Source organism: Macaca mulatta, chromosome 7 (genome assembly GCF_049350105.2).
Source record: "Macaca mulatta isolate MMU2019108-1 chromosome 7, T2T-MMU8v2.0, whole genome shotgun sequence".
Taxonomy (NCBI): Eukaryota; Metazoa; Chordata; class Mammalia; order Primates; family Cercopithecidae; genus Macaca; species Macaca mulatta.
Window position 1 is genome coordinate 144,735,200 of NC_133412.1, and position 14,568 is coordinate 144,749,767.

Genomic DNA, 14,568 nt, shown 5'->3' on the forward strand with positions numbered 1-14,568 from the left:
CCTGCTTGTCTCCAGTTATGTTCAATAGGATGCATGGTATAAAATGTTTGATTTTTTTTTTTTTTTTTAAGTGAGTCCATGGTCAAATCAGTTAAGAAATTTCTTAGTTTAACAAAATTGGTGGTGGTGGTGGTGGTGTTTTCTGTTCTTTAATAAAAATAATGGGAACTCACTATGTTACCCAGGCTGGTCTCAAACTCCTGGGCTTAAGAAACCCTCCCACCTCAGCCTCCCAAAGTATTGGGATTATAGGCGGGAGCCACTGTGACTGCAGGTTTCTTGGAGGCTTTAATAGACCAACATATATCAAGATGTCCTAAGCAAGGTGATATACAGTGTATTACTGCCTTGTTTAATTACAGAATGCTTTTTCGTGGGTTACTTGAATTTGAGCATAGTTTGGGAAAATGGGCAAGCACTTCGTGTGCTGGTTATTTACTGATTGTCCCAGGGCATCTATTTCTCACATTCATCTTTCCCCAGATATATTTGGTAATAAGTTATTTAATACCAGATTTGATTTGATAATCAGTTGTTCAGTTTACAGCATTGGGTGAATTAGTTTTTTTAATGTATTTTAAATGTATAGTAGTTGTATTTTATCATACAATTATGATAAAAACACTCATTTACTTCTTTGGTCTCATCTGGTCTCTTGATATCCTGATGGCAGGCATGGAAACTCTCAATGCCCACAATGAGTTAGTGAACTTTTGGTTTGTTTTCCTTTAAAGTATTATTATAACTTATCACACCTCAAACACTATTTTCCTCTAATAATTCTGTTTCACTTTTACCTTTCTACTTACTGCCTTTTACTCCTTTTGCCCTTCCTACTTTAAGCTCTTCCAACTTAGGTCTTTGGTATTTTATTATGTGCTTATTGCATGAGATTAGTCATATTTAAATATAAGAGATAAACATTGACATGTACTTCTGTACTTCATTTTGCCAGCTGTTGAAGCAATTTACTACTTACCAATTATTCCACCATAGGTTGGGTGCACTGGCTTACTCCTGTAATCTCAGCACTTTGGTAGGATCCCTTGAACCCAGGAGTTAAAGATCAACCTGGGCAACATAGCAATACCCTATTTCTACAAAAAAATTTAAAAATTAACCAAGCTGACCGGGCGCGGTGGCTCACGCCTGTAATTCCAGCACTTTGGGAGGTGGAGGCGGGCGGATCACAAGGTCAGGAGATTGAGACCACGGTGAAATCCCGTCTCTACTAAAAATACAAAAAAATTAGTTGGGTGTGGTGATGGGCGCCTGTAGTCCCAGCTACTTGGGAGGCTGAGGCAGGAGAATGGCGTGAACCCGGGAGGCAGAGCTTGCAGTGAGCCGAAATCGCACCACTGCACTCCAGCCTGGGTGACAGAGCGAGACTCCGTCTCAAAAAAAAAAAAAAAATTAACCAAGCATGGTGAGGCACGTTTGTAGTCCTAGCTACTCAAGAGGCCAAGGTGGGAGGATCACTTGAGCCTGGGAGTTCAAGGCTGCAGTGAGCCATTATCATACAACTGAACACCAGCCTGGGTGACAGAGCAAGACCCTGTCTCAAATAATAATAATTATTATATTTATTATTATAATATATATGTAATATATAATTTAATATATTATAATTAATATATATTTATTATATTATATATTATATATTAATTATATAAAAATTGTGTATTAATATAATAATATATAATTAATATATTAAATAAAATTTAATATGTATTATAATTAACATATAATATAATAATAATTATTATTATTATTCCACCATGTAACTTGTTCCAGCATTCTTTATTCTGTCATTCTTCTTCTGCCCTCAAACTTTCTGCCAAACTTTTGTGTTCTTTCCTTCATCTTCAGCTATACAAACTATATTCAAGCTTAACAAAACCTTTAAAGCGTAACCTTCTGAACTTTTTTAATTAGGAGGGTGAGTGGGAAGAAAATGTGGTTTTCCCTTTTGATCCTTCCTCTATCCAAACAGGCACATTTTAAGCTGTTTTCTTATCTCTATATTTAAATATGGCTTTATCATGTTACATGTTTTGTATCTATAACTTTTGTATTCACTTTGTTAATTTTACCACGTTTTTTTGACTCTACTTTGTTTCCGTTAGTGTTGTCTCCTTCAGAGAGTGAAACAGTAGGAGAGGAGGAACTAGATTTATCAACTGTTTTTCTCAACTCTTCCTGCTTTTTGTTGAAGGGAGAATACGGAAATGAAAGGAGGTAGAAATTCCATTCTAAAAAGTTGCGTGCTAATTCATAAATCTTAAATTATCCATGGCTTGCACTAAGATGTGTTTCAGGCTAACTTGAAAGAGTGAGCCATCCCTTCTGTCTGAGATGCGACTTTTATGTAATGTGAGTGGAATTCAGGAAAGCCAAGAAGGGATGTAAAGAAAATAGTTTGCTTTATTTGATTATCTTAGCTCATCTAATATTCAAGTACGGTGAAGTTATATTTCTGTTTTTAAATAGTGTTCTATTACATTCTGAAGTAAGAATATTTATAGGCATTCTAAGTCTGTGTGCACAACTTCAAAAACTATTTCTATTTTTTTTTTTTTTTTTAAGAGCCTGGGTATTACCATGTTACCTAGGCTGGTCTCAAATTCCTGGGCTCAAGCCATCCGCCTGCCTTGGCCTTCTAAAATGCTGGGATTACAGGCACAAACCACTGTGCTGGGCCTGGACATTTTCATAAATACTTCTGTAGGGTATATCTCTGGATTATTGGGGCATTTGAATAGTTATTCATCAGCACAGTTCCTTCTATTGCCCTGAAACATTGAGAACTGGTGTTGTATTTTAGGCTATACCAATTAAAGAATCTGAGAAGATCTCATTTTGGAATGTGGAAGTACTTGATGAGGAACGCTACATCTTTCTGGTGCCGCTACCATATTGCACTGTAATTCTTTGACGACAAGAACTGTAGTGTTCCGCCAACCCCACCCCCTTCCCACATCTTCTTGTGTAACCTTTAAACTGCTCTTTATGCCCTTGGCACGATGTTGTTTCTTTCATTCTATTCCTTGAATTACTGTGCTCCCTTCCTTACCACTTAATCATTTCTTGAAAAAAAATTTTTTTTCATCATTGTGCTTGTTGATTAATTCATTGTAAAATAGGTAAATAAAGAAGATATCAAATGGGCATCTACCTCTATTTTTAATAATCTGGAGTTTACTGGAGATCACGACCAGAGATTTGGAGGTAACAGCATAGAGATGATATTTAAAGCTGCAGGCACCTACAGTATCACCAGAGAGAGCACTGGTTGCCATGCAGATTTCCAGCAGGTAACTTAATTATTCTGCCTTTGTTCAGCTGCACAGACAAATGTGATCCAACCGAATCAACACTCTGCTTTCCACAGTGATATTATTACTCCAGTGGACCCATGCTTCTGTCTCATCCTAATACACTTAGTGCTCACATGCATCCTGATAAAAATGCCCTTTATCCCCCTTCCAGAAATATGAAAAATGGTAAGAGAAGTAAACCATAGACACCACCCTGCAATCACTAGCTTTTCAATGGACCCCAACTGAAGACTGAGTAGTGGGCAAAAAGAGGCGAGAGAAAATGAAGAAGCACATGGTAATCGCAGAGGTCCAGAAAAGAGAGGTTCAGGGTGGAGGATGGGTTCGGGAGTGCAGATACTTCACAGAGCCAGACTGACAAGGGCTTTTTAGCAATCAAGAGGTCCCATGAGAGGTTCCACTTTCAGCATTCTCAGGGACTTGATGTCTAAATGACTGACCTACTGTGGTACAACTAGTCCCACCAGGAGATAGTTCCTGTTATTAAAGAGCTTACAATCAAAATGGAAAGTGTATAGGAAGGAGGCATGACCCATGCATCCCCCGTCATCTTCTTGCTTCTCTGTGTCTCCCCGCTACACCTGGAGCTTTCCTTGAAGGAGGGACTGTTGGATGTATGGTCCATGCTCAGAAGACACTACAGAAACATAGGGAGTGATTTAGAAGACAGGAGGAAGCATTTCTTCTGGAAGAATGGTGGGTTAGGTTGTGAGAGATGTTGAGTGATGAAACTAGTTGAATTGAACTCATTAAACTAAACTATGGGCCCTCTAGATAGAATTAGTGTTCTAGCTACATGGATCTACCATAGACTTAAATAGTATCTAGAGCTGTAAAATTAAACATGTAATAAGAAAAAATTTTATATAGCCTGCTCTTTGAACAGATGGAGGTGACATGCTGTGAATTCGTATTGCTCTTCTGTTTAATTCTATTGCTTTTTACCGTATTGGTACTTAGGTTTGCTGATATTTAAGAGAGTTGCTAATCATTGTCAACATAGGTTTGCTGTTTCCGCCTACCCTGAGGAATAGGTGTTAAGGTATTATTGAGCTGTCATCATATGATACACATCGATGGACAGCATTATTTTTGACTGGCAGTTTAATAAGTGCAAAGCATGTATATTTCCATATATACTAGTCAGTGCCCAAAGTTTATATTGTACCCCAAAAGGGTTTGATGCCATAAATAAGAATGAAAAAAGGGAGAGAGGGAGGGAGATGGAAAATGAGAGGGAGGAAAAAATACAAAGAAAGGAAGGTCCTTATGACTGAAAAAAAATCTGTTATTTAACATAATTGCCCATCTCGAACCTCATCAGTTTTTACAGGCCATTAAAATGTGGCTTCTTTCTCTCCCATGTGCTCGTCTATATTTTGAAATGAAGAGAAAACATTGAGTCGTTGTTATATAATGTAATGGGAGTCTTGAAATTTCTTTTGAATTGGTAAGAAATTTTTATATTTAAAAATAAGATTTTATAAACTCATTAAAAATATTGGAAGTATATGAGATGGTTTGGAAGAGAAATACTGATGGTGGAGACTGAGCATTTCCAAGTCAGTTTTATTTCTTGTATTTTACTGCCAGCTTTTAGTTTCCTCCTATAATGGAAATTACTTCACATCTACTAAGAAAGACAGTTCTGCAGTAAAGTATTTTCTAAGGCAAATGAAATGTGGCAAGAGTTTTTATCGTGATGGGATTGGTGTGTTGTCCTTTTAGAGAATGAATGTTTTGGGAATGAAAGATGATTTATTTGGATTTCTGTTAGGTTGTGAGAAATGTTGAAAGCATCTAATTTTTATAAGAATCTACTTAGAATTATTATTTATGCCATATAGAGTATTCATTGAAATAATCAGCTTTTTGGAAGATGAACAGGTGTTTGCATTTTGGTTCAGTTGATCCATTTTCCTTCCATTTTATGAGAATCACTTCTTAAACCTTTGCCGTGGCCATACATGCTGTCCTTTGATATCCTCGGAAGCAACAGTTAGCATGTTTTGTCACTTGAAGGGTTATCATTGAAAGAGGAACATGTAAAGTTCTGGAATGTAAAGGCAATAATAGCAATCTGACAGTAGAAGTATCTAGAAAGCTCAAAAGCCAGGTTTAATTAGGTAGCAGTGCAAAACTATTATCCCTTTTACAAAAGACGGTGAAGAGGAGTGCTAGTGAAAACAATTGGCATTTATCTGAATGGCTCCACAGACCCAGCCAGCACGAGCCCAGCCAGAGCTTGCCTGGCCCTGCATTCTGCAGGCAGCATGCTTTTTTTTTTTTGAAACACCCCTACGTGTTCCAGCCTTTAAATAGCAGTGAGTCTTCTAAAATGATGCTGTGTGCTGCAAGAGAAATGAAAGCGCCTGCCTTGGAGGCAGGAAGCCGACTAGGGAGATGCTTAATTATCGTGGAAGTAAGTGCTTGTTACCATTGAGTGGAGAGTGCAGCAAGTGCGGGTCGTCCTCGGGTGTCAGAGCTGTGATTTGTAGACAATGCCGCCCTGTCAGCTCAGTGCTGGTTCAGCAGCATCTTTCCAAACATGTATTTGGCAAGAATTTAAAGGCCACCTCTTGTGTAATTTGTGGAGTCTTGGAAAAGGAGCCTCTGCCTTTCTTTTCAGAATGTACGCAACCATGCAGAATTTTGTACTCAGAATCTGTGTCTCCTGCCTCCTGCCTGACGTGCTCATGAGGAAGTTCATTTCCATGCCCGTCACCTGGAAGGATGCTAACAGTTCTCTGTAATCTGTTGGGGATATGGAGAGGGCCACCCAGAGCTGTGTTTTGTTTCTGCCGTCTTCATAAATTAGCACTGATGGGGTGGAGTAGGTTGTACTGCATAAGGAAATGCAGGCATTTTGTTCATTAGTGAGATACTTCTAGCTTTTAAGAGTACAAGAAACTAAGGAGAGCTTGGGAAGAGGTGGTGGTGAATGCTGGATTCATTCTGCAATATCCTCGTCTCGGTAAGTAATAAAGTAGAGGAAAATACAGAAGAGTGCTAATGGATATAATGGCTCCGGGAAAACCCTTTTTATTTATTTATTTTTTTTCTGCTGTATTTGTTTTTGCCAACTATGTTAAGCCTTTGTAAGGAAACAAAAAACATGTATTAATTTTGGAATAGAGGAGTTAAAAAGTGATTGTTGCAGCATATTCAGTAAAGTCATTTTTCAGTTTTTACTTTTGTCAAAAAACTGTGTTGCTCTAATTATCTTATTCACTTGGTTACATCTCAAACTTCTGGTTATCACAGTAGCTCATGATGTTCTACATTTTTAGAGGTCATTGGAGCAAAAGTCTCTACTTTGGGCAGGAGCCATGATATCCAGAACAAGATGTACCCCTCCCCCTACCCCCCATTTTATGAAACAGTTCAATTAAGATGAAGTCTTAGTGGTCTTTTTTTTTAGAATATAAATTATGGATTTTATCAAATGAATTTTACTTTCTTCCTTTCTTTCAAACATGCTTTACTGAAAATATGGATTTTGGAACTGTGAATCCCAATCCATTATTGAGTCTTTTATTTTTATGTATCTGGTTTTGACAATTGCATGTTTGTTTTTAGATGTATTTATCTGCTAATTCAAATTATCCTTTTCTGTTTTAGAGAAAGCATGGGATTATGGCAACCACAGAGTCTCAGTAATACAAGTTCCATTCAGTTTTTTCTGAAAGAAAGCCCTCTGTTAAAGTGAAGCAAAGAAACTGTTGTGGATTATAACGTTTAGAAGTTCCAAATTTTCAGTGCTTTACAAAGAAAGCATCATTTAATCTTTTAAATGAAAAAGATTAAGATCTCATGCAACTGTTGTATTTTCTGGAAGCCATTCTCCAAAAGGGAGGTGCACATTTAAAACACAGATATGATGGTCCTTGCTGCAGGGATTTAAGTCTACTTGCTTTTACATCATGACCAGCTTGAAACGGTCACAGACAGAAAGGCCCCTTGCCACTGACAGGGCCTCTGTTGTTGGCACAGACGGCACCCCCAAAGTCCACACTGATGATTTCTACATGCGGCGCTTCCGGTCCCAAAATGGCAGCTTAGGATCATCAGTTATGGCTCCTGTAGGACCCCCCCGAAGTGAAGGTTCTCACCATATAACCTCAACCCCTGGAGTCCCAAAGATGGGGGTAAGAGCAAGGATTGCAGATTGGCCCCCAAGAAAGGAAAACATAAAAGAATCTAGCCGTTCAAGCCAGGAAATAGAAACCTCAAGTTGCCTTGATAGCCTGTCCTCCAAAAGCAGTCCTGTGAGTCAGGGAAGTTCTGTTAGCCTCAATTCCAATGACTCAGCCATGCTGAAAAGCATACAGAACACGCTGAAAAACAAGACAAGACCGTCGGAGAACATGGACTCCAGATTTCTCATGCCTGAAGCCTACCCCAGCTCCCCCAGAAAAGCTCTTCGCAGAATACGGCAGCGAAGCAACAGTGATATCACCATAAGTGAACTTGATGTGGATAGCTTTGATGAATGTATCTCACCTACATACAAGACTGGACCATCACTGCACAGGGAATATGGTAGCACATCTTCAATTGATAAACAGGGAACGTCTGGAGAAAGCTTTTTTGATTTGTTAAAGGGCTACAAAGATGACAAATCTGATAGAGGTCCAACTCCAACCAAGCTCAGTGACTTTCTCATTACTGGTGGTAGCAAGGGTTCTGGTTTCTCTTTGGATGTTATAGACGGGCCTATCTCACAGAGAGAGAACCTCAGGCTTTTTAAGGAAAGGGAAAAACCACTCAAGCGACGTTCAAAATCTGAAACTGGAGACTCATCTATTTTTCGTAAATTGCGCAATGCCAAAGGTGAAGAACTTGGGAAGTCATCAGATCTTGAAGATAACCGATCAGAAGACTCTGTCAGGCCCTGGACATGTCCAAAGTGCTTTGCCCACTATGATGTCCAGAGTATATTATTTGATTTGAATGAGGCAATTATGAACAGGCACAATGTTATTAAGAGGAGAAACACCACCACTGGAGCTTCCGCAGCTGCCGTGGCATCCTTGGTCTCTGGACCTCTGTCTCATTCAGCCAGTTTTAGCTCCCCAATGGGCAGCACAGAGGACCTGAATTCCAAAGGAAGCCTCAGCATGGACCAGGGAGATGATAAAAGCAATGAGCTTGTAATGAGCTGTCCATATTTTCGGAATGAGATAGGTGGAGAAGGGGAGAGGAAAATCAGCCTTTCAAAATCAAATTCTGGCTCCTTTAGTGGATGTGAAAGTGCCTCCTTTGAGTCTACCCTTAGTTCCCATTGCACAAATGCAGGAGTGGCAGTACTTGAAGTGCCCAAGGAGAACTTGGTGTTGCACCTAGATAGAGTGAAAAGATACATCGTGGAACACGTAGATCTGGGTGCATACTATTATAGAAAATTTTTCTACCAGAAGGGTAAGTAGAGATCCTTTATTTCTTACATTTTCTTTTGCCGTACTTTCTGAAGTATTGTATATTAAGATATTTATTAGCAATGTGGCATAAGATTTGCATGTCTTCGTTATGTTTCTTGATGGTAAAATAGCTCGATAGCCATTTGCTCAATTTATTTCTTCTTGCATTTTTTGAGTTACTTTCCCCTTTCAGATATACAAATGTCTTGTATATTAAATAGTACTTTTACAAATAAAAAGCCCCTTTGACTTAGCGGTTGAAATGTTAGTCTTTGTTATATAGTAGATTTGCTGTGTCACCTTTAGGGATAAATGTACCAAGTTGAAAATATTTAAAATATAGCTATTTTTTAAGGATTGCAAAAACAGTTTTAATGCTTCTTTCATTTTTTTAACACTTTCGCAGTAAGTACAGGAACCATGTCTTTGCTGCTTCAATGTTGTCATCAGTAGGCGGGAATTATAACATATTCCTGTCCATTTACAGGAAATATTGTGAAAACAAATTACGTTATTTGACAGAAGTCACAGAGCCAATAGATCTCAGTGCCAAGAATCAAATCTAGGTCTTTGAGTAGAAAAGGCACTGAAGAGAGAAGTACCTTTGACAGAAGGGCCACTTCCTTTCTAATCTTTTCTTTGAGTGAGAGAGTAAAAAAAGAAAAAGAAAAAGAAAAAAAAATTATATATATAGTTGAGATTACACTTTATACACAGTTTTATCTCATACTTTTAAGAAAGACCATTGTGATTTACTGAAAAGTAAGTAGTATAAGTGAACTCTTACAAGCTTTTTGAGCAACATTAATTAAGGAATGAGTTTAAGTTATCCAGAGAGGCAAATGAGGAAACGGGATGACCATCCACGAAGGACGTACCTCTGTGTCCATTAGCTAGATCAGTCATCTCTGCAGCCAAGTGAAGAGGCTTGTGGCGAGAGGCTCCCAGTCTGCAAACTACTCCCGCAGTGTTTTGATTTCCACTGTTTTGGGGTTTTGAATGGTATTTAAATTTATTCTTCTGAGTGAAGTTTAGTTTCAAATCTAGTACTCATAGCTTTATAACAATTGCTTTAGAGTAAAACATATCTTAATGTTACATGATAGATCCCATTCCAGAAGGCTTTATTGACGGAAAAAATCTTGTCTCGTGACTAAATTCCTACATATCTATGGTGTGGGTCTTGGAATCAATATTGTTTTGCATATCCCGATGTCATTTTTAAACATTTATCTTCTCAGAATAATTTTCTGAAGTTCATATTTTAGAAATTACATCTCTCTTACACTGTCCTTTAAGGTCCAAGGTTTCTCATTCTTGCCAACTTGGCGTTTGGGGGTGAGATGATTCTTTGTTGGGGTGGGGTGGAGACGGGGGCTGTCCTGTGCATTGTAGGATGTAGGATGCTTAGCAGCATCCCTGGTTTCCACACTATCAATGCCAGTAGGTTTTCCTCCTCCCTCTAGTTGTGACAGCCTAAAATGTCTTCAGGCATTGCCAAACGTCTCTTAGGAGGTAAACTAACCCCTAACTGAGAACCCCTGCTTTACTGCACCTGCGCAAATGTTCTGCAGGTGTTTCTGAGCTGTCAATAGGTGGAGGCAAAATGGCCTCCACCCAAAACTGACACTGAAACATACTAGTTATAATCTAATTTATGTAGTTATGGGTACTTTTTTCCTATTAGGCACTATAATAACATCATTATAATAATGAACATTTTGGGTACTTATTGTGTACCAGGCACTGTACTAGGCATTTGCTATGCCACATTTTCTCATTTCAATTTCTTAACGCCCAGGAGGGTAGGTACTATTGTTAACCTTGTTTTCCAGTTGAGAAAACTGAGGCTTAAGTGATAGGCTCCCATGGAGCTAGTAAATGTTGGAGCCAGGCTGTCTGAACAGTCATGTTCTTAAACTGTTCTCTGATCTCTGCTAGGTTAAAGAGATGGAGAATCTTAAAGTATTTTATCTTTCAAAAGTCTGCAATAAAAATGTGAATGCTTACATTCCAGATTAATCCTGTTTGTTCATAATAACCTCATAAATGTAATAGTCACTAATCCAGTAGTTACTAATTTGAAGCATGGAAAATACCCTCTTACCCAGCATAATTGGAACTAGTGAATTGAAAATACCAACTCAAGCAGGGAATTTTTTAAAAGTATACATTTAAGCTGTTTTATTGTCATTAAAACATGTAAGAATATGTTTGCCAAACTCTTGTGAGGCCAAAGGCTTTTCTCTGACAATGATTCTACTCTTTTAAATTCTTCATTGTGTTAATAGGCTAAACCATAAGAATAAAAACATAGAGACTAACAACACAATCTGAGTACAAAATCTTAGATTTCATAACTTTTTTCTCATTTTATCGTAGCTGTCCTGCCCACATTTAATCCAACAGCTTTCTTTTTAATGACTTGCCTTTATTAAGTCTGTAGTAAAGCCTTAGTTTTTAGTAGGAACAACGTTTATCTTTTGTACTCATATTTCATCAGCTTTCATAATTAAATTTCAGAATTAAAATAGCAAGTCAAATGGTATAAACAGCCTGCTCTTTGTCAGCATGAGGTCCAGCTGGTGGGAGCAGAAAGTATGTATGGCACGAGGGATCACCCACTAGACTGCTGGTGCCACTGGGTATTCATCAGCGTGGTTTGCAGGGGAATGATGAGCAGTGGTTAATCCAGGAAGTTGTCCAATGGAAGTCAGTTACACAGAGTGCCTACTGTAAGAACTTTTCTTGGGCCACACAACTTAGAATTTTCAAGTCAGACGGGCAATTTGTTACAATATGATAATATACCACTAGTAATGGCTCTGGATAACAAAATTTGGAGCAGAAATTAAGCTCTGTAAAGTATAAACTGTACATTTTAAAAATTGTTATTTATACTTTTATATAGTATAAAACATATCTAAACAAACAACTCTGTCTTATAATAGGCAACTTTGATTCACTGAAATTAGCAGACTAACTCATTTTTCCTAATCAGAACCTTAAAGCAAGTCTTCTTGTTGAAGGAGTACATCAGTTTCAGATGTAATTTATCCTCTAGCACCAGGGTGTGGCCCTGCTGAGCTGGCTGTCACTCAGCCTCTTATCAGGTAGTTTCCATTTGGCTGCCTAATGCATTCCTGACTTCACTGTGGCTAAGTCTCAGGCAGGGTCGGGAGTGGAGTGGGAGTACTTTACTAAAGTATGCTATACAGCTGATATTATATGTAAAAATTAATCATATTTGGCTGATGAAGCTATAATCACTTTTTATTATATTGTTTTTATAAACATTATTTTACAAATTTAGACTTCAGAGGATATTTTACTCCAACATATAAGCCAGGTCGATTGCTGGAAAGATGCTGGATCAATAGAGGAATCCCATCGTTTGTACTTAGTAAAATAAGCAACATGCCATCGATGCTTTTCTTTCCAGTCCTTTCTCATGCCCACTTCTCTTTGCCATTTTGCTAGTGAGTGTATGTCTATATTGAGACCCAAGATTAAATGACGGTAATAATATAGCTAACATTCATTGCATTACTTCTTTGTACTTTATTTAGAGTTCCTCACTTAATGCCCATTGGACCCCAAGGTGAATCTGTCCTGGTGATAGAAGTCCAAGTGATACAGCCACATCCTCCTTAGGGAGGCACAGACTAGGCAGTAGAGCTGCATTCAGATTAACCTGAATTACTTATCTTCCTTTGAGTGTGTGTATGTTTTCTGTTTTTATTTATTTTTATTTATTTACTTATTTTATTGTTTTTTTTGAGACAGAGTCTCGCTCTGTCACCTAGGCTGGAGTGCAGTGGCATGATCTCGGCTCACTGCAATCTTTGCCTCCTGGATTCAAGCGATTCTCATGCCTCAGCCTCCCAAGTAGCTGGGATTACAGGTGTGCAGCACTGTGCCCAGCTAATTTTTGTATTTTTAGTAGAGATGGGCTTTCACCATGTTGGCCAGGCTGGTCTCGAACTCCTGGCCTTAAGTGATCTGCCTGCCTTGGCCTCCCAAAGTGCTGGGATTACAAGCATGAGCCACCGCGCCCAGCCTTGTGTTTTTATTTAGTCACCATGATCAGAGTACTAAGGAAATTTATAAGTGGAAAATACTAAGTTATAGAATAATTATAATGTTGCCTATATCCTGCATAGCTTGTTGGAGGAGGAGACCTTTTCCAAGCCATTACTTACCTTGGTTTCTGTGGCCCCACAAGACTTCTTCAATTTTGCACTGAGTGTATAATTGTCTATGAAATATGTTCTCCTTGAATCCTATACAGAGGAATGCATTAATGAAGACAGAGGAGCCCATGGGCTCTTGGCAGTGGCATTTGTTCCTCCACTGATCAACAGTGTTGATAGGCTTATCTGCATGGTAGCTGGAGTGTTAGTCTCAAACTCAAGTTTCTGAAGATGCTGTGATAGGGAAGGACCTCCCTCTACTGCACACTGCCCAGGAGAAACACAGTATCTGGTCTGAAGCGCATCTGAGAATATTTTCCCATTCCTTAAAAGAGGGGAAACTAATGCTTATGCACCTAAATATTCTTTGGATAACTGTAAGCCCCCAGATTTGATTGTTCTTACTGTTCACCTTCCTCCTCCTCCTCCATTCCAAAACACATATAAATCAGGTTGAACAGTAACTGAGGAGACAAAGTACATTTCAGTTGCTGTTTTCTATCTTTACCTCTCACTCTCTTGTCAGCCATCTTTAACATAGTTTCTTTAGAATACTACACTTAACTTGATTTGTACTAAAGTTACAGCTTTAGCACTCTCATATACTCTCAATTTTGCTATCAAGAGCTGTTCTTCCAGTTCCAGTCTGTCAAATAAGCATCATTAAATAGCTGTTATAAATTTTAGTGGATTATTTTTTAGTGCATAGAGAACATCAGGGAATATGATTAAGTATATTTCTAAAAATGTGTGCTTATTTTGTTTATTCAGGTTTTTTTGCTTTTTAAAAAATCCTTCTGCTGTGTAAATTTTAGGCTTGAGAAAAGTACCATGGAACGCTTTACAATTCAGTGTTCTTTAAGCATAATTATTCTACATCTAGTTTTTTGATGTGGACAGTTTTAGATTTCGGATAAATGATAGACTCCAAGGTCAGTAAGTCTGCTCTCCTGAACCATGTTGTGTTCTACGCTGTTGAATTTAGCAGTTATTTTCTGCCAAAATGAATTGAATGGTGAAAGTTTTTATGCATATATAATAAATTGTTTTAATGCTCTTGCCTTTCATTTTTTATTAAAGTATTTTTCAATGTAGTTTCATTTTTATACACTTTATATATAATCTATGTAATTAATTTGAAGGTAACTCTCTATGTATTCCCTCACAGGGAGATTTGAGGCACTAAATGCCTTCCTGAGAAGCTAAGCTAGGAGTGTGTTTTGCTGCTGTCCTTTTATCTGCTCAGGGCTTCCAGTAGCAAGGAAGCTAGTAGGTATTGTGGTTTTGTGTGTTTGCTCCTTGGAAAGCAAAGGTCCTCTCTTTTCTTGACTGTGATCTCGAAGTCCCAGTGTGGCTCAGCTGCACCTGCTCTGGAAGGCTTTCACAGTGCCTGAGCCTCTCAAGCCAGAGGTTTGTGGAAGCTGCTTAAAAGGGCGTGGGCTTCAACTGCTCCTACATGTGTTTTATTTTAAAATCAAGATAGACCATCAAAGACCACACTAGTTCAAACACTTGACTTTATTAAAGGTCATCTTTTTAAGAGCCAGTCATATAAAAACAGAGTTTGTTTTGCAGTAAAGCTGGTGATGAAGACGTTTTCATTATGTCATTCATCAG

General features: G+C 38.2%; 1 protein-coding gene across 39 annotated transcripts in view; it reads left to right on the plus strand.

Annotated features, from left to right (window-relative positions):
* SIPA1L1 (signal induced proliferation associated 1 like 1) overlaps positions 1-14,568 on the plus strand; it is a 409,230-nt gene that overhangs the window by 254,440 nt on the left and 140,222 nt on the right. For 25 of the 39 annotated variants that reach the window (XM_077937707.1, XM_077937717.1, XM_077937709.1 and 22 more), the window contains 1 exon segment: positions 6,960-8,759. The exons of 10 other annotated variants lie outside the window; for them this stretch is intronic. In XM_077937707.1, coding sequence (XP_077793833.1) covers positions 7,262-8,759 — 1,498 coding nt within the window. In that variant the 5' untranslated portion in view covers positions 6,960-7,261. 39 annotated transcript variants of the gene reach the window in all.